Raw genomic sequence first — 25330 nt, forward strand, 5'->3', positions numbered from 1 at the left:
ACAAAAACCCAACAAAGCTCACATCCCTTGTTCCTCCTCACATGGAAACAGCCAAACAGTAGGCTCAGTTGCAGGCTTGTTTTTTTCTGTGTGTAGTCAACACAATAATTACCTCCTGCCGAAAGCTCAGAGAAATTGTTCTGTATCCAATTAGAATTTTTGATTTGGCTAGCAGATACAACATAGCGTCTTTATTTCTGCAACTGCTGGCAAATGCTGTGCACCCTGGATGTTTTTTTGAACTTGCATTTGCTCTGGTCCGTGCACTTGTACGTCCCGCCTTGTTTCCTGTCATTTCTCCCTGGAGGCTTGCAGAGTGAGAAATAGGGACAGCTCTGCTGCTAGACCCCTCTCCTGCCTCCTTCCTGCTTCTCTCTCATTTCCAAGCCTGCTTCTTCACCCCCGCTGCTAAAGGGCACTGGGTGACTAGGAACAGCTCCGGAATTTGTGCAGCCTCATCAAGGACCCCAGAAGCAGGTCTGGGAGGCTTCTGGAACAACCTGTCAGTGGAGAAACCTCCCACCAGGTGAATGTGGGTGAGCACTGGCAGCGGTGTTCTAGCTTTCCGAAGAACTCCGATAATACTGTCTGTCCCCTCTAGATGTCAGGGAAGCTTGAAACACCCTCTAATACAAGCACTTCCCAGGCTCTCCCTGGGCATTTTATTGTGGAGGGGCAGGGGCCGTCTTATGAGCTCTCCAAGTCAGCACCCACCGATCACCCTGCAGGACTCGTGGTCTTCTAGCTCTGGAGCACTGGGGGAAGTTGGGGTGATGGTCACTGGGGGGAGATGATATGGAGGAAGTTGGTGTGATGCCAAGCTGGGCGTGTAGCTTGGCCCCTGGACTCAGGTTCCTGAGGTTCTGTCAAAGCAGGTGACCTGGGGGCCTAGCCACTGCTATGGTGACTCTGGCCACTCTGCTTCAAAGGCTACAAGGCCTTTGAAGAATGCAAGGGTGGAATTTGAGAAGCTTGCAGATGGCTTGGAGTAGTACTTCCCGACCTGCACATCTCAGAAGAGGGGAACAAGGGAGGCTATGACCACTGGGATTCACAGATTTCATCTTGCAGAGGAGGGTACATGACAGGATAGACATCTAGGATTCTTATGTGCTTCTAGTTGGCTTCTTGCGGCCATCTGCCTGTACCAATGGTATTGTATGGCCCTCAGTTGATCTGATAGATAGCCAAATAGCCCCTGATAATGTCAGAGTTCCCCACTCATGATAAGGAGAGGGGCAGCCACTTCCACATCCTCACCCGTGTGGTGAGGGAGGTGTCACAAACGGCAGAGCCATGTTGATTCTGCATGACCTGTGGTCCCATGAGCCTAGGAACTATAAAACTGACAGGTGTACTGAGCCCTCTGAGGCTTTCTACCGAATGGGATATTGAAAACCTGTCCCTAGGCTAGTAGGGTGCTTGCCTAGTAATGCAAGGCCCTGACTTACAAGCTTAAGTACCACCAAGAACCAGAATGATCTTATGACTATCAATGAAGCTGAACAGTGAATATATTATGATTATCCCCTGAATAGATATATAAGGAGATACAGTATATAAGTATAGGTTTATTAATTTGTTTATTGCGGTCATATCATTCTGCTACAGTTCTATACACATTGTCATTTTAAGGCCAATGAAAAATTTACAACTATGGAAACTTACTGAATGATGAGATCCACAGTTGAACTAGTGCTGCTTTGACTCCCACTGAAGACAAGGCACGCAAAAAATAGATTTAAATGTAACAAAATGACAGCTTGTGCTGAGTGTGATGGTACATGCCTGTAATCCCAGCACTTAGAAAGTTGAGGCCAGCCTGGGCTGCATAGTGAGATCTTGTCTCAAAACAAAACAAAATCCAGATGTAGTGGTTCATGCCTTTAATCCTGGTTATTCAAGAGGTGTAAGTAAGTGGATAAAGGTCTGAGGCCAGTCTAGGTAAAAAGTTCTGGGCCTTTTCTGAAAAATAGTAAAGCAAAAAGATTTGGGTACATGGCTGTAGTAGGAGAGTACTTGCTTCAGAAGCACAAAGCTTTGAATGCAAAACTCAGTTCTGCCAAAAATATTAAGACAGATTGAATTAGATGTTGGAGCGTTGATATCTTGGGTTATCAAACACAGGACTACTCCACCAAAACAGAGGTTGGCACATGCATGTAACACATAGAGTGTTACATCTTATTTTCCTTTTTAACTTTTGCTGCTGGCATTGAACCCAGGGTTTCTTGCATGTTAAGCAGGCCCTCTTCCACAGATCTACACCCTCTCCCAGCCCCAACATTACATTTTTAAATAGAAACTATTTGACTGCACATTTAAACAAGAGAAATCCGTAATGTTAAAAAAAAAAAAAGCAAACTAGGAAGAATTTGTTTGTAGCTGTGTATCTGAAGTGCAATTTTCTTTTTCTTGTGCCAGTATTAGAACTTGAACTCAGGGCCTGGCTGCTGTCTTTGGCTGGCATTCTATTACTTGAGCCACAGTTCTACTTTTGACTTTTTTGCTGGTTAATTGGAGATCAGAGTCTCATGGACATTCCTACCCGGGCTGGCTTTGAACTGCCATCCCCAGATCTCAGTCTCCTGAATAGCTAGGATTCCAGTCATGAGCCACTTGCAGTTTTGAAAGTTTCCTGAAGCAGTACTGAACATTGTAAATATTTGTTTTATCGAATAACATGTGATACTGCAATAGGAAACATGGCAAGTCAATGTATAAGCTGTTCAGATGAATGCATTTTCTTCCTCTTTTGTCCATCCCAGTTTACTAGAGTAGGAAGAGATCTTGGTATCTTAGATCCCACCTTCCAGCTGAGCTCAGTAATCCCTTCTGTTACCCCCAGGCTGAGGTCCCCTGCCTGTCCTGTTCACTAGTCATGATAATCAGGCAACCCATTCCATGTTGAACAATAATGCCTGTTTAACGTTCTTCCTTCTATTGAATTCCAATGTGTCTTTGCAACTTCCACTCATTGATTCTATTTTTGGCCCGCCAAGTCAAATGTTCGTCTCCTTTCTAATTATACTCATCCATTTAGCAAGTTTTCCCATCCAGCTTTACCCAAGATGGTCCTGGTCCATGCTTGTTCCTGCCATGTCATCAATCAGAGCCTGAATTTGTACTCACGTACATCTCTCTTGGCAAGAATAGATTACATGGTAACCCTATCTTCAATCTTGTTGTCCTTCCTTGGATTTCTCCAGTTTCTTTCATTTCCTACCCAAAATATGATACCCAGAATCGAGAAATGGTTTAACTGTAAATGGTTAATGTTCTGAATGCTTTGCTTCTGGCATTGAACTGTGAGTGGGAAACAAACCATAAACAATCTGGTCCCACCGGGCACCGGTGGTTCACGCCTGTAATCCTAGCTACTCAGGAGGCTGAGATCTGAGGATCTCCATTCAAAGCCAGCCCAGGCAGGAAAGTCCATGGGAGTCTCCAATAACCCACCAGAAAACTGGAAGTGGCGCTATGGCTCAAGTGGTAGAGCGTTCACCTTGAGCTGAAGAGTTGAGGGACGGTGCCCAGGCCCAGAGTTCAAGCGCCATGACTGACAGAAACAAAAACAAAAACAAAAAAACAATCTGGTCCCAATGTTTACACCTTGAAGCTACCATCCAAACCTCTTCATCATGTGGAAATCTGATGAACGTGCCTTCCATGTCCATTTTTATACACAGACTGAGAAAGTCGGTATGTATTTTGGAATTACGTTACAGTTTTTCCAAATGCTTGTGTATCCTGCTCTAGGCACTGCGCCTTAACATTTGCAATTTGAATCCTCTTTACTGACTCTTTCTGCCCCACTTCTGATGAAGTTGATTGGGCAATAGTGTTTAGGCCTCCTCACAGAGGGGAGGGTGTCTGTGCTTATAAACAGGGCTCTGCTCCTCACCCACCACCTATGCCCATCCTCTAGTGCTTTTGCAAGGCAGATGCTGCCATGTTCACAACATGCCACATTCTCACTCACTATAGCCCTTCTTAGTCACGCTGCTTTGCCAGATGTCAAGGTCTACCAATAGTACTTCCTCAAAAGGGCATCTCCCACCCACCAGGTATGACTCTTTGTCCTATGCCTCCTCCCCAAAGCATCTTCCACCCAACACTGTTGCCACACTCAGTACTCTGCAAGTGCTGTTAACTTGGTATTTCTTCTACCCTTGGAATCATCTTAAGTACAGAAACAAAATTGCCTTCATCACAGTATATCCAGTGAGATGCCTGACTAGCAATAAACACTCAGAGCACTTGAATGGATACACACCCTGGGGAGCTTTTATACCTACAAATCCCTTACCTCTGTTTCTTTATTTCATTTAGAATACATTACTAGAGGAGAGAAATGACTGAGCCAAAGGATATGAGTCGTTTGACCAGTTGCCTTCTGTTTTTATTTCTTGTGTTCGTGGTCTTCTGAGTTGTAATTCTCTGCTAGTTAAAATAACCCTCTCGTAATTATTGCTCTCGTCACACCCCCAAGTTTGCATTTATCTTTTCTTTGTGCAGGAGAATTATTTCAATATAATCCACTCCTACTTTGGCCCATTGCTTTCATGTCTAGAAAGTACTAAGAAATGATCAAATGCCTGTTTTGGTGATGGTGGTGGTGGTAGTTATTTTCTGTGCGTTTTTTGTTTGGTTGGTTGGTTTCGTTTTTTGGTGCTAGTAGTGGTGCTTGAACTCAGGGTCCAGACTCTGTCCCTGTGCTTTTTTTGTGCCAAAGCTAGCATTCTACCACTGGAGCCACAACTCCACTTCTAGCTTTTGGGATTGTGCAAAACATGATCCCCAGATTTCAGCCTCCTATGTAGCTAGGATTACAGATGTGAGCCACCAGCGCCCAGCTCACATACTTGTTTTTATTTTTATTTTTTTTAATTTTATTTTATTTTATTTGTGAACATACTGTACAGAGGGGTTACAATTACATGGGCAGGATAATGCGTACATTTCTTACCAAGCATTGCAGCCTCCTCCTTTGGTTTACCCTTCACATCCCTTCCCAGCCTCCCCCCTCCCCCCCAATCCCAATCCGTCTCCTTCTCCCCCCCCCCCCCCCCCCCCCCCCCCCCCCGCACGGACTGTAAAGCTCGTTTTGGACATGACAACTTGTACTTCTCATTGTTGCAACAGGTCCACCTGTATCCCTAAACAACTCACATACTTGTTTTTAATGTAACCATCTGGGTCTTACCTTGGGGACAGTGGCTTTAGATTCTCCTTGTTAGCTCATTGTGTCCCTTCTTGGTTGAGCAGTTTGAAACAAAACAGGAACTATATTGTTCCATGGTTTGACCTTACTGGCTATGAGGGGTGGCTCCATCCTTTTCTTTGCTCTTCCTGCTTGGAACATGTCTTTAAAGGGTCTTTTCTTGTCCTTGGCTTTCTTATTTTAAATATCAACGTTAGTTTTGCAACTTTGGCCCCATCAATTTGGGCGGCACTGGAAATGCTGCTCGCAGGTTCTGTGCCTTTGATGTTTCGTAAATGTCACATGGAAAAATTTTAGGACATCATACTCACTCTCTCCTTTTCTGTCTCACTCTCTACTTTCTGACTTAATTTTCTATGTATGTGTGCCAGTCCTGGGGCTTGAGTTAGTGCCCGGATGCTGTCCCTGAGCTTTTTTGTGCTCAAGGCTAGCGCTCTACCGCTTGAGCCACAACTCCATTTCTGGCTTTTTTGGTAGTTTATGGAAAATAAGAGTCTCATGAACATTCTTACTTGGACTGGATCTAAACTGCCATCCTCAGATCTCAGCTTCCTTAGTACTGGTGTTTTAACCAAGGGCTTCACACTTGCTTTTATTATATCATTTATATTTATATTTTGTTTTTGAGAAAGAATCTGGCTAAGTTTGCCCCAGTAGGCTTGGAACTTGAGCCTCTCCTGCCTCTGCCTCCCAAGTAGCTGAGATCAGAGGCATTCACGGACTCATCACACGATGAGATTCTTATCCGCTGATTCCTGTTTCACAGCATAAAGAGAGAAAGAGATGGTTTCCTTGTCCCATCCAGATCCCAAATCTGAGCATCCCTTCCCCCCAACACCTCCCACTCCCAGCTCTGTCCAGGTCTGCTTAATCTTTCCCCTCAAGCCTCGGTTCACACATTCACACAGCCCATTACTTCCTCTGTGCTCCAAATTCTGCACTCCCTTTTCCTTACTAGGACTAGGCTCTGCTCCCTTCCCTGAGCTCTCTCTAAGTAACCTTAATGAAGTCTCCATTGAGTAGGATTATATCTCTGTGTCTTCAGAGACTCCCACTGCTGCAAAGGCAAAACCAAAAAGACCTAAGCTTCTAGGCCTGCAGAGAAGCAAAGGTCTGCAGCTGGGTTGTATTAACGTGCCTATGACTTCATAAATGTTTGTGCTTTGAGCAGGATGGTAGGTTAGTGTTCGAGAAGAAGTCCGAAGCTTGAACCAATGGCTCAAGCCTCTGATCTTAGTTAGCTATTCAGGGCTGATACCTGGAGGATTATGGTTTAAAGCCAACCAGGACAGAACAGTCTTTGAGACGCCATCTCCAATTAACCAAATAAAAGGCAGGTTGGAGGTGTGGCTAAGTGACAGAGCATCAGCTGTGAGCAGGCAAGCTGAGCCAAAGTGAGAAGTCCTGAATTCAAGCCCTGGTATCAACACAGAAAAATAAAGAGTTCTGTTTGTAGAAGAAATTTCAGCCGTGGCAGAATCCAGGTAGGAAACCCAAGTTTCTCTTCTAGAGGTGTCTGGCTAGTTGGGGAGGTGGGCAGAAAATGCCATAGTCTTCCAGGAACCGGATGCCTTCTACCCTGGGTGGCTTTACTGCTCTGGGCTTGGAGCTAATGTCTGGGCACATAGCACCTCTCCAGGCTCATGCATTTGGACCCTGCAGTATTTGTTTCCTATTTGGTCAGAGCTAGACACAGAGCAATTGTCCATCCTGGCCCCAGACTCCACATACACTAGCCACTAACCAGACACCTTGCCCCTGCCCTCCCCTCCAGGCCCAGGAGTTTGTCCTCTGTTCCTGATCTTTTTCTTCCTCATATTCCACAGTCTCCCTTTAAGTCAGGGGTCCTCTTCCATGCTGGGGCTGCCTGGTGGGTCTCATCTCTTATTTGCCTAGGTCCCTTGCATGATTTTTTTAATGCTAGTTCAGACACTGGCGTGGTTTTCTACACACTTGCTGCCCAGATGTATCACGTGGACAGTATTAAACTGGTTGTCTCATAGGACTTGGGGCTTGAATGCACACAGATCTCTGAGTCCTTTGGTGACATCAGGGGGCTAATGCTGTTCCTCCTCAGACACTGCAGCCTGTGTCCCCATGCCCTGAGTGCAGCCCCTGACGCCATGGCTTGTCTTTCTGCATTAGCAAAGAAAAAAAGCTAGTTTCCTTTGGCTGTGACAAATGGAGGCCCACACAGCTACATCCTCACCTGTGTCTTAGGAGCTGCAGCTGTATTGGGCAGCCAGAACCCCAGGGGTTCACCTCGTTTGTTCTTCTAAGTCCAAGAGTCACAAAAAACAGAGAGAGCACAATTGGAGGAGGTGGTAGAGCAAAGTGAGGCTAAGATCAGCCTTGTTGTTGTTGTTGTTGTTGTCATCTTTAAGTAATTTTATAGAGGGGTTTCATTTCATCATGTCAATTTATGAGTACAGTGCATCTTGATCAATGTCACCTCTTCCTAAATAAGACCTCTGTTGCCAATAGAACTTGAATCTCCTTGCCTTTATCACCTGATTTTAATACATAGTACTTTCAAAAAATGAGCCTATAAGCCTAGTACCAGTGGTTCAGGCCTATGATCCTAGGTACTCAGAGCCAGTCCAGGCAGAAAAGTCAGAGAGATTCTAACTCCAAAAATAGCCAGCAAAGAGCTAGGCGGGAGGTGCAGCTCAAGTGGCAAGAGCACCAGCAAGGCTCTAAGTTTAAACCTCCATCCTGCCAAACATATATTTCTAATAAATTTTAACTTGTCATTCGGGTCTTTGTCTCTGAACTTTTCACCAACAGCTTGTATTTCTTGGTGGCTGTAGACATGTTGCTTCTATTCAGTTCCTGGATGTGAGTGAAGTACGGTTTGATTTTATTGAAGTTTGTTGTTCTAAAACTTTGGGTTCCTACATTGCTGCTTCGGCTTTTATCTTTCTGAGGAGGTAACTGGAGTGTGGAAAGCAAGGTGATACTTTTTAAGTGACACCTCCCCCAATCTCTCCCCCCCCCCCAAAAAAAAAGAGTTCCAATAATGTCTAGTGCAGGGAAATTGTAGTCATGGCCTTGGAATTTTCTTCTAAGCCAGGAAATGGCTGGGGTCAAAGGTCACATTGTGCAGTAATGCCTCTGGCATTCTTAGGATGGCCTCTGGGTTAAAGACCCTTCACTGGGAAGACTGGTGGTGAAACAAGTTTCTGTGTGTGTGCCTTAGCTCACATAGCTTTTTTCACCTCTGAATTTTCTGATTGATGGTCAAGTTTTTACAGATAGCATTTCAGCTTGCTTAGAGATAATTGGGAATGTTTCTAAATAAACTATGCCTTGAAATTGGTCGTTCTTTGTTTTAGGTAATTCTTACGAGTCACTAGGATATATAATTTTTTAATTTTACTGTCTCAATCATGCATTATCTCCAACAGGAATATGAAGCCCAATTTGGTAACTTAGCTTTGTACCAAGAAATAAGTAAGCATGTAGTAACTAGGGGTATGTGTGCGTGTGTGTGTGTGTGTGTGTGTGTATGGGTGGATAGATACATGGGTCTTCACCCATGAAAATTAACCCAGGGAACTGGGGGAAAGAGTAACATATTGATAGCCTAATTTTTAGGTTTCATTCTAAAGCAAAAGTGTATTTTTCTAAGTTCAGGATGTTTCAAATGGTGGTATGGCCATTATACAACTTTGTAACATTTCTATACAAATGTTAGAACTAGCAGAGCTGGGATGATTCCTTTGGAATCCTTCTGTACACACATATACTGTGGCACATAAATTATTAAGTGAAGGGCAAGAAAAGTGGGAGAGGACAGCCAAGGAATGTCAGGAGCAGACAGGAAAAAGGTACATAATATTGAGAAAAGGGGAATAATAAGAAGCACAGGAAAGTGGGAAGATTTGAGTCTGTATTGGAAGAGAAAGATTTCCCCAACTCAGAATATTTACACTGTCTTGAAGAAAAGTGACATTCAAAAGGATTCTGTGCCAGGCACCAGTGGCTCATGCCTTTAATCGTAGCTATTCAGGAAGCTAAGATCTCAGGATTGTGGTTCAAACCAGCCCCATCAGAAAAGGCCATGAGACTCTCGTCTCCAATTAACCAGCAAAAATCCTGAAGTGCAACTGTGACTCAAGTGTTACAGTGCTAGCCTTGAGCAAAAAAGCTTAGGGACAACACCCAGGCCCTGAGTTCAAGCCCCAGAACTGGCACATCCTTAGAATCAGGAGCCTTTAGGAGGCTGGTGATTGATACAGAATTGTGTTGTACAAAACAATTCAGGGTTAGAATAGCAGCCAGCTGACATCTCTGTACATACAGCATCGTTCTCCAAAGGATTTCCTTTGAGGGTGATGCCGGGGATCCAAATATGCTTGCGCAGCTGAAAAAAAAAAGAGAGAGAAAAGAAAAGAAACACAGTGCTATTTTACAATTGTTAGTATTCAAGAGAAAATTTCAGCTGTGCCTGGCAAGCCACACAAAGCTGCAGATGTCTGCTTTTGGGCTGTACCCGCCCACACGGTGCGCCTTTTCTGAAGCGATGAGGGAAACCTGGTACTCCAGTCTAAATTAGGACTCAAACAATAAACAGGTGCTCTTTTAAGAAACAACCCACACCCCTGTTGTCAAAGGGAAGGTGGACCTCCAAAACTACAATGAATCAAACACTAGTCTCTATTCAGACATTCCTGGGGTGTCTTTTGTAGGCTTCCTTTATTTTCCTCCAAGGGAGACATGGATGAGGGAGGGGCAGGCTTACCTTTTCCCCAGGAATAAATACCAGCTTCTCAATACACTTCCTTTAGCTACAGGGCAGACAAAGTGGTATTATTGAATTTTAATGAGCATTTTTACTTTTCATGAAAATAAGACCGACAGGGTCAACTTTTACATCTGAACTTTATGTGCTGTGAAATATTTTGAGAGTGTGGTGTTCTATGGCTTCATTACTGTAAATAGGTCTCTTAGATACCAACTTGATTTCATAAAATCTATTAGAATGTGAATCAGTAACTAAAAAGCTGATACAAACCCTTAACTTTCCACCATGTGAGGAAGCTCAAAGTGTTGTGTTTGAGAGATACAAAGACATTGTATGTCTTTCATAAATTTTCTTCTTCACCCTTCAAAGAATTTTCTTAAGCCTGTGATAAACTTTTTTTTTTAAGACCTTTTAACAATCAGGGAGTGTATACCACTTTTTGAACTAATTTCCACTCTGTTAAACTTTTTAGTGAGAATCATTTCTGTAGCTCTGAACTTTTCTCTCGAGTACTTATATAGTTCCTATTAACAGCCCTACTGAAATTTGAAATTAACATTTTTGGTGGAGGTTTTTGTTTGGGGAAAGTATTGGGGTTTGAACCCAGGGCCTCACATTTGCTAGGCAGATGTTCTACCACTTGAGCTGTGCTTGAGCCATCCGGGAGTTTGAACTCCAGGGTTTGAACTCCAGCCTGGGTACTGTGCCCAGGCTTTTTTGCTCAAGGCTAGCCACAGCTTTATTTCCAGCTTTTTGGTGGTTAATTGGAGATGAGTCTCATGGATCTACCTATGTGCATCTCTCCTTTATTTACAGCTGCTTAACATGGCTCATCTCTGGGGAAAATATTGGTCCTCACTAGGGGTGATAGCATGGTGGGAAATACTGAACAGCCCAGTATATTCCACTAGGTGAACATTAAAAGGGCTTCAGATCCACACAGTGCTGTTGAGGTCAACTCATGAGAGCTGGTCACTACATTTTTTAGGGATTTCTGGAACCAGATCTAAAACTTAGCCATTCCTAAAATTAAATTATATAAGCATTGGGGCTGGGAAGGTGGCTCAGTGGTAGAGCGCTTGCCTTGCATGCATGAGGCCCTGGGTTTGATTCCTCAGCACCACATAAGCAAAAAGAAAAAAACCGGAAGTGGCGCTGTGGCTCAAGTGGTAGAGCGCTAGCCTTGCGCTGAAGAGCTGAGGGACAGCGCCCAGGCCCAGAGTTCAGGCCCCACAACTGGACCCCCCAAAAAAAATTATATAAGCATAATACACAATATTTTAAAAACAAAAGTAATACTCAGAGCCTATTACTTCCTCGGGATTTCACGGCAGTTGAGCAATTTGTACTCTTGGCGTTGTTGCTATATTCCTGGGGTTGCAAATACTGTCAGCATTGTAACAGTCACCTGTCTGTCAGCAGACATCATGTAGGTGTTTGGCTTTCAGCAGGACAATAATTCATATAGCTGCAGCTAGCTGCTATCTCTGAAGAGACTTGCTGTGCTGAGGATTTCCTTTGAGGACAATGTTAGCAAATGATACACATCAAACAAATTCAGTTATTAAATATTAGCACCCCACCAGACCCAGCCCATGTTTTTGCCTATGAGATTGGGGTCTAGAAATCACCAAAGTCTTGTAGCCAGCCAGTAATTATCAGGGCTAAGTCTGGACTTAGTTCCTCCAGTGCCAGCTTTTTTTTTTTTAATCAGTCATGGGGCTTGAACTCTGGGCCTGGATACTGTCCCTCAGCTCTTCAGCTCGAGGCTACTGCTCTACCACTTGAGCCACAGCGCCACGTCCAGTTTTCTGGTGGTTTATTGGAGATAAATGTCTCAAGGACTTTCCTGCCCAGACTGGCTCTGAACTGCGATCCTCAGATCTCAGCCTCCTGAGTAGCTAGGATTTCACGCATGAGCCACCGGTGCCCAGCTCCAACTTCTTATTTCACTCTTCAGAGACAGAAATCTCAAAAGGCACAAGGGATAGGGTTCCAGGTAGGCTGTGGGTACTTCTATCCTGCTTATGCTGACAGTCCTGCATAGACTCAGGTCATTCTTGACATGCTGGGCTAACACCAAGATGCAAGATGGGTGGGGCTCTGCTTTGGTACTGATCAACAAGGGAAACTGTGAATCTGGGGCCAAAGATGGGATCTTGAGCGCTCTCACTTGTGGTAATGCAGTTACTGAATGGAATAATGAATATATGAAGAACACTTACCATAACTTAGTAAGATATTGCAAATGCATATGTTATTTTATTTCTCCTCCATGGAAATGTAAGCTCCATGAAGTATTAAGTGCTGCTCCATATCTGGCTCTCAGAATAGCCCCGGCTGGATAGAAATTGCCCCATAAATATTTCTGAATGAATGAGGTGCCACTACTACCACTTCTTGTTACTGATGACCCAACTCTCCCAGACAACTATCTCCAGTGGGGTCCAGCTCAGGAGCCCTCACATCCTTTGTCCCACTTCTCCACTTTAATGGCCACCATGTCTCTTGTCTCTTAGATGACGGAGGGCCGTCGATGTCAAGTACACCTTCTGGATGACAGGAAGCTGGAACTCCTGGTACAGGTAAGTCCCTTCGGGGCCCACTTTGTAAGTTTCTCCTGAGATTCATGTGATTCTGAGGTTGATTTGTTGGAGAAGGAAGAAGAGGTCAAGTGTTCTTCAATATCTAGCTATGAAATCTGCAGAGACTGGGCTGGGGCACACCAGGGTATTGTGTGTGTGAGCTATTTTTTTTTTACTCGTTCTCTGTCTCTGGACATTGCACCTTGGGAATTTGCAAGGCCAGATGTATATCTAAGCTATTGTTATGATTCTTTAGGAAAGGAAATTCCATAAGTGCCTTGGGTTATTCTTCCTGCTTGGAAAGAGTGAACTGCCATATAATCTAATTCATAACTCTTGGTGGAAGTAAAAGTGACTGGTCACACTTTGCTCAGAGGGAATAGCACACAGTCTACTCTTTTTCAAATTAAAGAGACAAGGTATGTGCTCTTGGAAGTGTAAGTGCCTGTACTCTTACGTCATCATCACTGTTGAACATCTGGAAAAACTGAGACATGGGAAATCAACCAGTTTCTCCCCAAGCTGAGAACATGTAAGGGTCATAGAAGTCAGAATCACAGCCTCTGGACTTGCACACCTTGCCCTTGAACAGATGGCATCCTGAACCTTGTTTAAACAGCCTTAAAAGCTATTATTCAGCTCCTGCTTTTACCATTGCGTTACTTTTCTCCTTTTGGTGGATATCTTTGCAGCATTTTTTTCATATTTGCATTTCTTGCACAGTTGCAATCATAATGCATGTGTAATTTTGTATGTTTTACTTTACCACTTAGTATTGTTTTTCACTAGCACTTTCCAAGTGACTATAAATGACCATCTTTGTTAAGAGCTGCATACATTTCCAGAAACCAATAACACTATTATTACCTAATCATTCACCTGTGTGGATTTGTTGAAGTATTTTGCAAAATAGTATTTTCCAAATTTTCTTTAGACATATACAAAATGGAAAGACTAATAGGCTTTAGCCAACCTTAGAAAAATGGAACTTGAAACTATTGGACAAAAGCCAACTTAAATAGATGAATTGTCTTTCTCTTCTACAATATTCTGTTGTCCAGAACACCAAAGCAGTATTCTTTTTAAGGGCAGCCCCTATTAGGAATAAATGTTGTCATTAACTTATCCCTCTGTGTAGACTTTTGCATTAAAGATCAAGTCCTTATTAGGTTAGATCGTATAGCCTGCAGTCTTGTTAAAAGTCAGACTTGGTGTTTGGATTTGGGTGAGGGAAGCAATAAAGGTAAACTATTAAGGAAGATCTCTTCAGTTCACAGAGTCTTTCTTTCACCAAACCAACATTAGATGCCTGATACTTTAAGACTCAGTGGGTGAGTTCATAGGTGATTAATCTGCCTGGTATGTTTTGTAAGGTTTTCTTAAAGCTTGAGGCTTAGGACAAAGCTACCTTCTGGGATAAGAAATGAGACTTCAAATGACAATTTCATGGCTGTGGATTGGCCAGCTGGCCTTAGGAAAATGTGAACGGGGATAGCTGATAGGGACTTAAGTCCCAGAAACACACAGAATTACTGATGCGCATAGTAGGGGAGCAGTTTTCTTCAGTCCTATAAAATCATGAAAGTATTGGTCAAGCAAGAGAGACTCATGTTCTTGCCATGCTTTGTCAGACATATTCTACAGTGTTCTCTCTTCCTAGGAACTGTCCTTCCCACGCCCCTGTCCCCTGTGTCTGGCTAATTTCACTGAGTTCTTCAGTCCCCTCCCCCACACCAGTGTTCTCTGATGCCTGGCCAGGCAGCTCTTTGTCCTGTGGTAATCTCCTACATGGCCATATACACCTCATTGTCATTGCTTCTGTACTTGTTACTGCTTTCCAAAGCCCTCCCCCCCAAAATTTGAGGAATAAGTCTGTACCTTGGCCATTGTGATACTAGTGCTCAGTCCAGTTTCTGGAAGATGTCATTAAGATACATACTTGTTGAATGAAAAAAAGGAAAGTAGAGCCTAAGATACCTTGCTTGGTATTATTATTACATCTTTTCAGTATTTCTCACCATGGAACCAACTGTTTGGCCAGGAATTTGATTTGGCACACACGAATTTCTTTATACATATAGATATAAAAGAGAAAACTATTTTAGAACAGGCTTCAGCAAAACTTGGAGACAGCAATTGGACAAAAGCCAACTTAAATATATGAATTGTCTTTCTCTTCTACAAAGTTCTGTTGTCCTGAATTCTAAATTAGATTTCTTTCTAAGGGTAGCCCCTATTCTCCAGCTCATTTGGCTCCATTTCTAGATTCCATTTGACTCCAAACATTTTGACCTCATGTCCTCATTTTTTTTGTGTGTTAGCACTGGGGCTTGAACTCAGTTTTGTTTTTGTTTTTGTTTTTGCTCAAAGCTGGTACTCTTCCACACGAGCCACAGCTTCGCTTCTGCCTTTTTTTTTTAATGATAAGAGTCTCAGGGACTTTTTTGCCCAGACTGACTTTGAACCATGGTCCTCCTCTCTCAGTAGATAGGATTATAGGCCTAGACACTAGCATCCAGTTTCTGTGCCCTTATTTTAAATGTTCATAAAATGATTACCTTCAGATTCATTTCTACCTTAACTCTATTTTAGTCATCTATATCAAGTATTGAACTTGAGGTTGAGGACCAGTTCAGGATATTTGTTATCAGCTTTGGACTAAGCAGTACCTGTTGTTACCTTTCAGTCCAGAGTTGGAAAGATGGGGAGGGAGAGGAATGACATTTTCCATTATATTGACCTGACAAGGTTTGTCAGGTGGGATGCAGGTTTGGAAAAAGAGTTTGCTCCCACAGAAAAGTCGGGAACTGCATCCTACGGAGGAGTCTGGAGCTAGACAAGCACATAGATAATTTCATGCAGTGATGGAACGTTGCCTTAACATTTCCTTTCTCTGGCTTACGGAGAAAATGGCCTTAATTCTCACATTGAATGTTTAGCCTGTCGAGCCCTTGGAGATTACTGAGTGAAACCTGTTCTTCCAAAACCTGGATCATCCCCGTAAATGGTACATTATTTGTAGTGGGGGAGGGTGGAAGGCAACGGAGTGCAGGCTAGGAATTAATCTAAATACACAGGCCATTTCCTGATATGTCATTTGCTTGTTTGTTTTTCATTTGTACCAAGGTTTGTGCTCAAGTCCTTGAGCTTATTTGAGCTGATGCTCTACCACCAGTTGAGCTTTTATTGCTGGTTATTGTGGTGATGAGTCTTATGGACTTTCTTCCCAGGTTGTCTTCCAACTGGGATCCCTGCAGATCTCAAGCCTCCTGAGGTAGATGAATAGTGTTAGCACAAGTCACCAGTGCCCTGTGCTCATATCTTTACCAGGTTGCTCCGTAAGTTCTTACATTTCACTTAAGGACAATTGGACAGATGATGTGAGCACTCCATAGTACGTCATGGGTGTATGGCAGGCCAACCTGAAGTCTGTGTTTTTCACCCTGTCATCTGAAATTGTTTACTCATGAGAACTTTAGTCTGAAAGCCTCCATGAAAAGTGAGAGGGGCCACCATCGTCTATGATTCTGAAGCTCTGAGCCTCTTCCTGAAGCTTTGGTAACAGAGGTGGAGATGGAAGAGCAATGAGCATTTTTATTTTTTATTTTTATTTTTGGCCGGTCGTGGGGCTTGAACTCTGGACCTGGGCACTGTCCCTGCACTTTTCATCTCGAGGCAAGTGCTCTACTGCTTGAGCCATAGCACCACTTCAGGTTTTCTGGAGGTTAATTGGAGATAAGAGTCTCATGGACTTTCCTGCCTGGGATGACTTCGAACCAAGATCCTCAGATCTCAGCCTCCTGAGTAGCTAGGATTACAAGTGTGAGCCACCAGCACCTGGCTAGCATTTATATTTTTATCAGCAAAGGATTTGAACTCAAGGCTCTCTACTGCTTACCCCACACCTTAGTAACTTTTGCTTTTAGGTTATTTTTCTGATAAGGGCCTCACATTCTTGCCTAGACCTGCCTCTGACTGGGATTCCCTATGTATGACTGAGATCACAGGTGCATACCACCACACCTGTCTCTTTTGTTGAGATAGAATCTCACTAACTTCTTGCCTGGAGTGAACCTCTTAACCTTGAACCTCCAATTTTTGCCTCCTGAATAGCTGGGATGATATGTGTGTGCCACTCTTCCCAGTTCCTCATAAAAATTAGAATGGATTTCCACTGGAATGGAATGGCATCATGCTTATGATATTCTCTGAAGGTTTATGATATATACTGTATAAGGCCCTGTTTTCCCAGAAGACAGGCCAGCAGGAGAAAATAAACTTTTCTTTCCAATCCTTGGACCACCTTTTCTGCTTTTTTGCCCACCATTTTAGATGGCAGAAGTTCCTTCCTCTGTGATAAAGCTTTTACCCACTGCAGTCCTCTCCATTTACACAACTTCCTGCCATCACCTACCTTACTTCCTGTTTGGCTTAAGAAGCTGATCCATCCTGTGAGGCTGTGTCTTAAGCTCCAAGCTGTCTGGGGATGGCTGTGTCTCTTCCCTCTGACATAGTCTATGGCCACAGGACATTCATAACTGCTCACTTCTAGGAAAACAGAGGAACAAGGTATCCCCACAATTCTCAGAAATGGGGCACAATTTAAGTAATCAGTGTTTTCCAAGAGAATTCAAGATAGTAAGTAGATGACTGCTGGAATTACATACTGTCCCTAATCTTGCAAAGGCTACTGGAACAGAAGTATCTGGCTGCTGGGCACTGTGCTTCATGCCTGTAATCCTAGCTGTCAAGCAGATGGAGATCTGAGGAGCTTGATTTGAAACCAGCAAAGGCAGAAAATTCCATGAGATTCTTATCTCCACTTAAGCAACAAAATGCCAGAAGTAGCAGTGTGCCTCAAGTGGTAGAGTACCAGCCTGAGTTCAAGCCACAGTACTACCTACCCACCTCTTTCCCCCCAAAACCCAAGCAACACTCCAGAGGTGTTCAGTGGTGACAGAGAGAACACACCAATGTTAAAGATTTCATATTTTTAAAAAACTGGGTGTTTTACTAATGATTTTTAGGTTGCTGATTCTATGTTGAAAGGTTAATATTTGGGTATTTTAGGTTGGAGGAATTTGTATATTTGAATTAATCTCCTCTGTTTCTTTTTCCATATGGCTATTTAAAACATTAAAATTGCCAGATATGGTGGTGTATGCCTGTGATCCCAGAACTTAAAAGGCAAAGGCAGGAATATTGCAAGTTTGAGGCCACTCTGGGCTACAAATATTGAGGCCCTTTCTCAGGGGAAAAAATACATACATACATACATACATACATATACATATATATATATATAATATATTATGGCTTACTTTGTGGCTCCCGTTGTATTTCTTTGGGATGACTTTATCTAAAGAATAGAAGTTATTTAAACAATAGGGGGTAGAACGTGCACATAATAGAATTGCTTCAGGTCACCCAGATCTCATACTGAGTGTCCATCACAATAATAACTACATTTTGCCATTCTTAGAACTTGTCCAGAGCATATCTGATTTCATCCTCACAGTACCACGTAGCAGCCGACTCAGATAAGAAAATGGGCATTCAGAAAGGTTAAATAACTCGTTCAAAGGCCTGTCGCTGGCTAAGTGGGATGCATGGTTTGAGCTGAGGGCTCTATTACAACGTCTTGCTCTGTCTTTGCTGCATGATAACAAGTACACTCAATGAAGACCTGAGACATGGTGCCAATCATTCGTAATGCAGCTTCTTTACTGGTCTAATGATGGAAATGAGAGACTTCCAACCTTATCTTACCTGAGATAAGGTTGTGTGCCTTTGAATTCAGGTCCTAGTCTATCTAGTAATGATTTAATGATGTGACACACAGGGGTGAAGGATTTTCGCATCTTATGTAAGCTGCAGTCTACCAGGTTGAAAGAACTTTGCAAAGCAGAAGACGAAGCAATCATTGCCTTCCCAACACTAGTCTCTGGCTCACAGTGATATTAGTGTCAGTTAATCTTCAAGGTTAAAGTTAACATGAGCTGTGAATAAAGAAGGTCTGGAGACAGAGTAAACATTCTGAGCTAACATGAGCTATAAAACAAACCAGCTGTATATGATGTGTTAAAAAAAATCTAGACTAATGATCCTGCATAGAATAAATGAGCTGACTTGCATACATTCACATACACATTTACCCTTATACCGCCTCTGTAGCCACTTTATGGTTAATATTTTTCTCTTAGAAAAAAAATATGCACAGGATTGTTTGCTACGAAGAAAAACCAGGAATTCCCCAAAAGCACATGTTGCCAAGAAAGAAAAAAAAATAGAATTGATTCCATATCTTCTCAAGGGTGCAAGGTGGGCAGGTGGTTTCTTCTGATTGGCTGGCTGGACCATCTACTGAAGCGTGGTCCATGCCTGCCATCTGCTCCTGTCTGTACTCAATTCACCAGGAGTTCCTGGCTCAGACAAGGGCTAAGAAGCCATTCACAGAAACTGGGAGCAGACAGAGGGACTCAGCATTATGAACCTTCTGTCTGGGACCTCCCACACCACCAGGCCACCCCATCAAACAAGAGCCAAATGGGATTCAGGCAGCCCCGCCTTGGGCTGACCTCAACTTTGGCCTGATTGCCGTCATCATTTATTAGGCTCCCCTCTGCAAACCTGGGCACACCACCAAATGAGCAAACCAGATGTCTTTGCAGACTCTGGGGGTGGTGATAATATTTAACATTGTAAAGGCACGTAGTGAAGCAACTACATATTAAGATATAAGAGAGTATTGACACAGACTCGGTGGTAATTCTATATGTAGTTAAAAAGCTCATTTAGTGGTATATAACAGAATAAGAAATAGTTGATAAAATATACCCACGGGAGGCACACAGCTAAATGGTGCCACCCCTCCCCTCCTTGGGGAGGAGGAAGGGGATGCTATGCATGTTCCCTCTCTAGCAAGAGTCTTTATGGTAAAGTTGGTGAGCTCTTTTCACGCTGGTTGAAAACAAAGGCAGATCCCTGTCTCCCTGGGGGGAGATGAGAGAAGGCCGAGTGTCAGGATACGACAGATTGATGCTACCATCTGGGGACCCCCTCACACACACACACAGCTTAGAGCCAGACAGCTCAGTGAGGTGCAGGGCAGGGCAGGGCAAGAGAGGAGAGGCCATCTCTGCATCTTTAGCTCCTGGGCTGTCTGGTCCAGGCTGCTGGTTGCCTAGCAACGCCGCTTCTGTGCTTCCCTTCCCCCACATCCCATTCCCTCCAGGCACACTCCCATCTCTGTGCCCCATTTCCCCCTTGATTTTAGCCTATATTAACATGCATTTATTGGAATCATTGGTGATGGCAAATATTTGGCCAACACTGTCCTGAGAAAAGGGCAATTTCAAGAGGCTCAAATCAAATGTGAAAGGGAGAGTAAGAGAAGGAAAGGGAAGTATGGCCTCCTTTCTTCCAGGAATGAGTAGCGCTCCAGAAAGTTGGTTCTTTTGATTGCTTTGTGTTTGCTTTTGTTTCTCTGCTGGGCCCTTTACTCCATGGTCCCTTTACAGAAGCATTTTCATGGTGGTGTTATATGAGAGCATTTGCAGATAAGGCTCCTCAGGAGAGAGGGCTTTTGAATGGTATGTTCCTTGTTTCTGTGCTAATGGGAGACAAGAAGTAAAGGGAAGGCTGGGAAGGTGGCTCAGTGGTAGAGTGCTTGCCCTGCATGCATGAGGCCCTGGATTCGATTCCTGAGCACCACATAAGCAGAAAAAGCTGGAAGTGCCACTGTGGCTCAAGTGGTAGAGCATGAGCCTTGAGATGAAGAGCTGAGGGACAACACTTAGGCCCAGAGTTCAGGCCACACGACTGACAAAAAAAAAAAAAAGGAAAGGGAAGATTGGAACAAACTCATACAGCATGCAGTCCAGCAAAATGTGAGGAACAATGTTAGTAGGAGAAAGGTATAGCATATGTGCACACCGCTAGGAAGACTTCGGAAGTGGAGAGAAAACTGGCCTTCCTTGGATAGGATAGGATGATGGGAAGCTGAGAGTTAGCTTAGATGGTGTTAGCATTGTGCTTTGTGTCTGTAATTCTTAGATTAATTTTGTAACTTTGGAAAATTCAGATACTGGCTTCTGTGGTAAATAGCACCTATGTACCATGGCAGATCTCTGCCCCTCCCTTTGGGCTAAGAATCTGTGTGCTAAATTACTATTTAGACAGTACAACTCTTTACAAGTCCAGTGCTTGGTGTTCTTAAAGGCATCAAGTGTGTCTGCTGCTTGCTTTCTACATTGGTCAGGATCATTCACCTTCTCCATGTGTTCCTATCCACAAACCCTTGCCTCTGGTGTCAAAGAGGGCCAGGGGGACAGGGAAGACAGCTGGCTCATTCTCCCATCTCTGTTGGGACCCCTCCTCCCCTTTACAGAAAGAAAATGAGAGTGTCAGGTATCGAGGTGGTGGAAGAAAGATTAAAAAGTTTAAGAAAATCTGAATCACTCCCTCCTGACTCTTCTCTCCTGAACTGACCCGTAGCCCTTGAATTTTAACCCACTTGCTCAGCACAGAACCAACTATGTATCCACCAAAGAGGTGTGGAAGATTCTCAAATCTTACCAAAGCCCCAATCCCATATCTCTAGCTGCCTACTGGTCTTTGTGATGACCTACCAATATGGCAGCTCCAACTTCACACTCAACCCCCTCTCCCAGCACATCATTCCCTGCCCCATGAAATCTGAGTGGCTGTCTTCTTAGCCTGATTGGAAAGTGAGTCATGAGTGTAGTACTTGGGTAGCTGCAGTCCTTGTTGGCTGATTTCTCCACACCATGCCCACTGTCATATCTTCTCAGTCTTCCTTTGTGTTCATAAGGGAATGACCTTCCTTCTCCACCCCCAGTGGAAGATAGTGACCGTCCTGGACTCAACACTCCCCAAAGGCTCATTGTCATGGGAAATTGTGTCTCTTTGGAGTCCAAAAGCAGTTCCCTCCTCCAGCAGTTCTCTCCACCCCAGTGTGTCCTCCACCACACAAGCAGATCATTCTTCTCCAAGTGTTATGTTGTAACCCATCGCTGCATGAAGGCCTCCACTATCTAATCTTATTTAAAACTCTTGTGTTGGCTCTCAAGTTCCTCCATGATCCAGCAGTGTTCTGTTTTCAAAGCCACAGGATGTCAAATAGGTATGAGTTTGGCCCTAAACTGCCCACTCTATGGTGGTCTCTGTGGTATTTGTTTGCCACACTGAGCTGTGAGCACAAGGAACTGCAGGACCTTACTCCATTCTTTTAGACCAAGGGTTCTCACATTTCTTTTAGCTACAAAAATCATACAGATGTTGGAAGTTTGAACCCTGCCATCTAGTCCTTGTTAACATGAAGATGTCTCAGGAGAGCTGAGTTTGGAAACCACTATTCTAGGTAGACCCCAGGTGATAGGAAATATGCATGTCCTTTATGCACAAAGATGAATTTCTGGATCAGTCCATATCAACTGAGTTTTAATTATACAACCATCTTTTTGTTTGCTTGTTTGTTTCTTAAGACAAGGTCTTGCTTGCTAATCTTTCTACCTCTATTTCCAAAGTGCTAGGATTAAAGGCATGTGCCCTTACTCCAAACTATATAAATCATCTCCTAGATGATTTCGAAAGTTATGTAGCTTAGTGACTAATCATTGCATTAGCTAATTTCATTAGCTAACACTTACTCTTGTGTTCGACACTGTTCTAAGAGCTTGTATGTGCTGACTCAGCAAGTCAGCTTTGTAGCCCTGTGCCATGGGTTAACCATTGTTCTCGTTTCTCAGTTGAGGAAATTGGGGCACAGAGAACTTATGTAAGTTACCAAGAGGGCACCTCCAGTAAATTGTAGATACCAATTGAAAACCAGGCTGCCTGGTTCCAGAGTGAGAGAAGGCTTCAATATGCTGAGCACTGGCTTTGGGGCCATGTGGCTCAGCTGTAAATGTTGACTCTATTACTTAGCAGCTCTGTGATCTTGGCTGCTTGCAGAACCTATTTCACAGGGGGGGAAAAATAGTTACCTCTAGTCTCACTGCCTTAATTTGATCTCTAAATTGATGCTAATGCCTGCCTTGTAGGCTTCTGATTAGGATTAAATGAATTAGGACACACAAGTTGTTTAGAGGCTCTCTGGTGCTCAGTAAGCATCTCTTAGCTAGAATCTAAGGCTCAGGCTGGACCACTTGTAGTCATGGTAACCTAGACTGACATTTGCCTTTGCTGTTTTACCTGTAAAGTGGGAATGTTAACAAGCTTGGCTTTGGGAGAAAAGCTAGAAAGGCTATCATACCACACAATTTACAGTGCTCTTTTATGTACTCATTAGGTCTCCTGTACCATAGGAACCTTGTGTGCAAGACTTTAAGGAGTGTTTATAGAGTTCAGTGTGGGTTCATTTGACAAATGATGGGCTGACAGTCCATCAAAAATAACTGCCTAGCCATCATCTAATCTTTTCTTGAACACTGGTTATCACTGTGTGCCTTTTCAATGTCACATATAATTCACGTGCCAAGGCCATGGGACAAGAGACAGAATATGTATGCATAGTTGGTTACACAGAGTCCAGATAACTATCCAGAAAACCGAGTTAGGTTTTGGGCTTATCATTATTCATCCTGAGGGATAAAATAGGAGAACATGATTTTGACATTTGCATCACAGTCTTTTGTGGATGACCCCATTCTTCTTGCGTTTTACATTGAAATGATGCTGAGGTATACATCCATATGAATTGTATCGATTTTATATGGGTCACGTTGGCTGTGTTTGGTTGGAAGACAGACATGGAAGGCATCAGTGTCTTTCATATGGAGGAAAGTGATAGAGTTTCTCAGCACATGACTATCAGGCTCAGGTAGCCACAAGTTCACATGTATCTTCCATCCAAGTTGCCTGGCTTTGTAGTGCTCATTGGGAGTACTGGGGTATTTATAATCACCCTCTCCCACCACAACATTTAGTAAAGTGTAGCTTACACTTCTAAGTAACTAACAAGGCCTGTGGGAGCCCCAACAATCTTTGACCAATCCCCCCTGGGAGGCTGCCTAACCATCAAGTCATACTGATTGGGCAAGTTTTTTTGTTTTTTGTTTTGTTTTTGTTGGTGGTGGTGGTCATCGGGTTTGAACTCTGGGCCTGAGTGCTATCCCTGAGCTCTTCAGCTCAAGGCTAGCACTCTACCACTTGAGCCACAGAACCACTTCCAGTTTTCTGGTGGTTTATTGGAGATAAGAGTCTCACAGACTTTCCTGCCCAGGCTGGCTTTGAACCTGTATACTCAGATCTCAGCCTGCTGAGTAGCTAGGATTACAGGTGTGAGCCACCAACGCCCTGCTGCAAGTTTGTTTTTAAGGAAGGAAGTTTGAAAATTTTCACATGGAGCCCTTTTGAGAATAGTAATAGATCAGTACAATGATTGATCAGTTTAAAATTGGTGATAGATTGTAAGTTACAGTACTGCACTAAAGTGGGTCATGTATCAGCAATATTTAAAAATTATGAGCATTCCTCTACTTTGGCCTTCCTTTCCCTTATAAGATTGCCAGTGGGGTTTTTTTTTTTAAAGGAATCTCATCTCTATTTCACACAAAGGTGCTTTAGAACTCTGGTAATTCCAGAACATCTCATTACTCCATTTTGACCACATATGAGTAGCAGAGCTGGAGAAGTGTGGGTAAATCATGACCTTTTACTCCCTTTTGGAGATTAATAAAATGACCTATAAACTCACGAGTCGGTGACATCAACATGCTTTCAGCATTGAGTCTATCAAGCACACACTCATGCACACTCACATATACACATTGCATGCACACTTACATACCGCACACATGCACACATACTGCTAACATATACTCACATACAATGCACAAATCTTAGCAAGTAAAGCAGCCTTCTAACCCTGAGTTCAACAGTTGTCATTTTTTTTCTCATTAATTTATATTCATGAATGCACAGGACAAAAATGATGGTCATTCTACATTGTGTCATTTGGAGCGGTGTCATTTGAGGTACATTCAGCAGGCCCTTGACTTGTGCCCCTAGCTTGCTCCAGCCCTCAGCCACTCACAGGATATGAAGATTCTGCTGACTGGATGTTAAGAAGCAGTGCTTCGGCCCCAGCTGGCTTCTGTAGTGCCCTTTATGGTTCCCAGAGCTCAAGGGCCTGTTTCTTAGCCCCTCACTTTTTTCTTTATGGGTAAAGCAGGAATATGGAACTTTCAACTTGAGAACCTGGAGGACCTGTTATCACATTAAGAATCATAGTAACTGAGAACCCCAATCAAGGACCAGACAGGGTCCCAATGATTATGATACCCACCTCAGTGAAACCATTGAGAGTTTTTCAAGGTTTTTTTTTTTGTTCTTCTGCTTTTATTTTTTCCCATTTTGATAAATATTATGTCATATGATCAGAGACACAGAGGCATTGTGCCTTTGTTTCTCCCCTCAGAGTATCCTCCTTTGGTCTCACTGTTTGTGCCTGTATAACTTATCAAGACCTGGTGTATTTTAGATTTCGCTCCAGCATGTGAGAGAAAACATGTGCCATTGGTCTCTCTGAGCTTGGCTGTTTGCTTGTTTCTTCTTTTTAGTACCACAGGGGTTTCAATTCCACGAGTCAGATTGTGAGTATACTGCATTTTGATCCATGTCCCCTCTTCCATGGGTCTCCCCATCTTTCCCTATCCCATCCATACCCTCAAGTTACATAGTTCACCTTTTACATAATGTATATGGGAAGTCCATGACTGTATTTGCCCACCCTTCCTCCCTCCCTCTGTA

The 25330-nt window shown here is 43.3% G+C and overlaps 1 protein-coding gene across 1 annotated transcript in view; it reads left to right on the plus strand.

The window, feature by feature from the left end:
* The window catches only part of Frmd4a (FERM domain containing 4A), a 194090-nt gene that overhangs the window by 11603 nt on the left and 157157 nt on the right, over positions 1 to 25330 (plus strand). The window contains exon 2 of the mRNA XM_042686012.1: positions 12491 to 12556. Within this exon, the coding sequence (XP_042541946.1) occupies positions 12491 to 12556 (66 nt within the window). The remainder of the gene's footprint in view (positions 1 to 12490; positions 12557 to 25330) is intronic.

The sequence above is a fragment of the Dipodomys spectabilis genome, unplaced genomic scaffold, assembly GCF_019054845.1.
Source record: "Dipodomys spectabilis isolate Male_0828 unplaced genomic scaffold, ASM1905484v1 ptg000096l, whole genome shotgun sequence".
In the NCBI taxonomy this organism is placed as follows: domain Eukaryota; kingdom Metazoa; phylum Chordata; class Mammalia; order Rodentia; family Heteromyidae; genus Dipodomys; species Dipodomys spectabilis.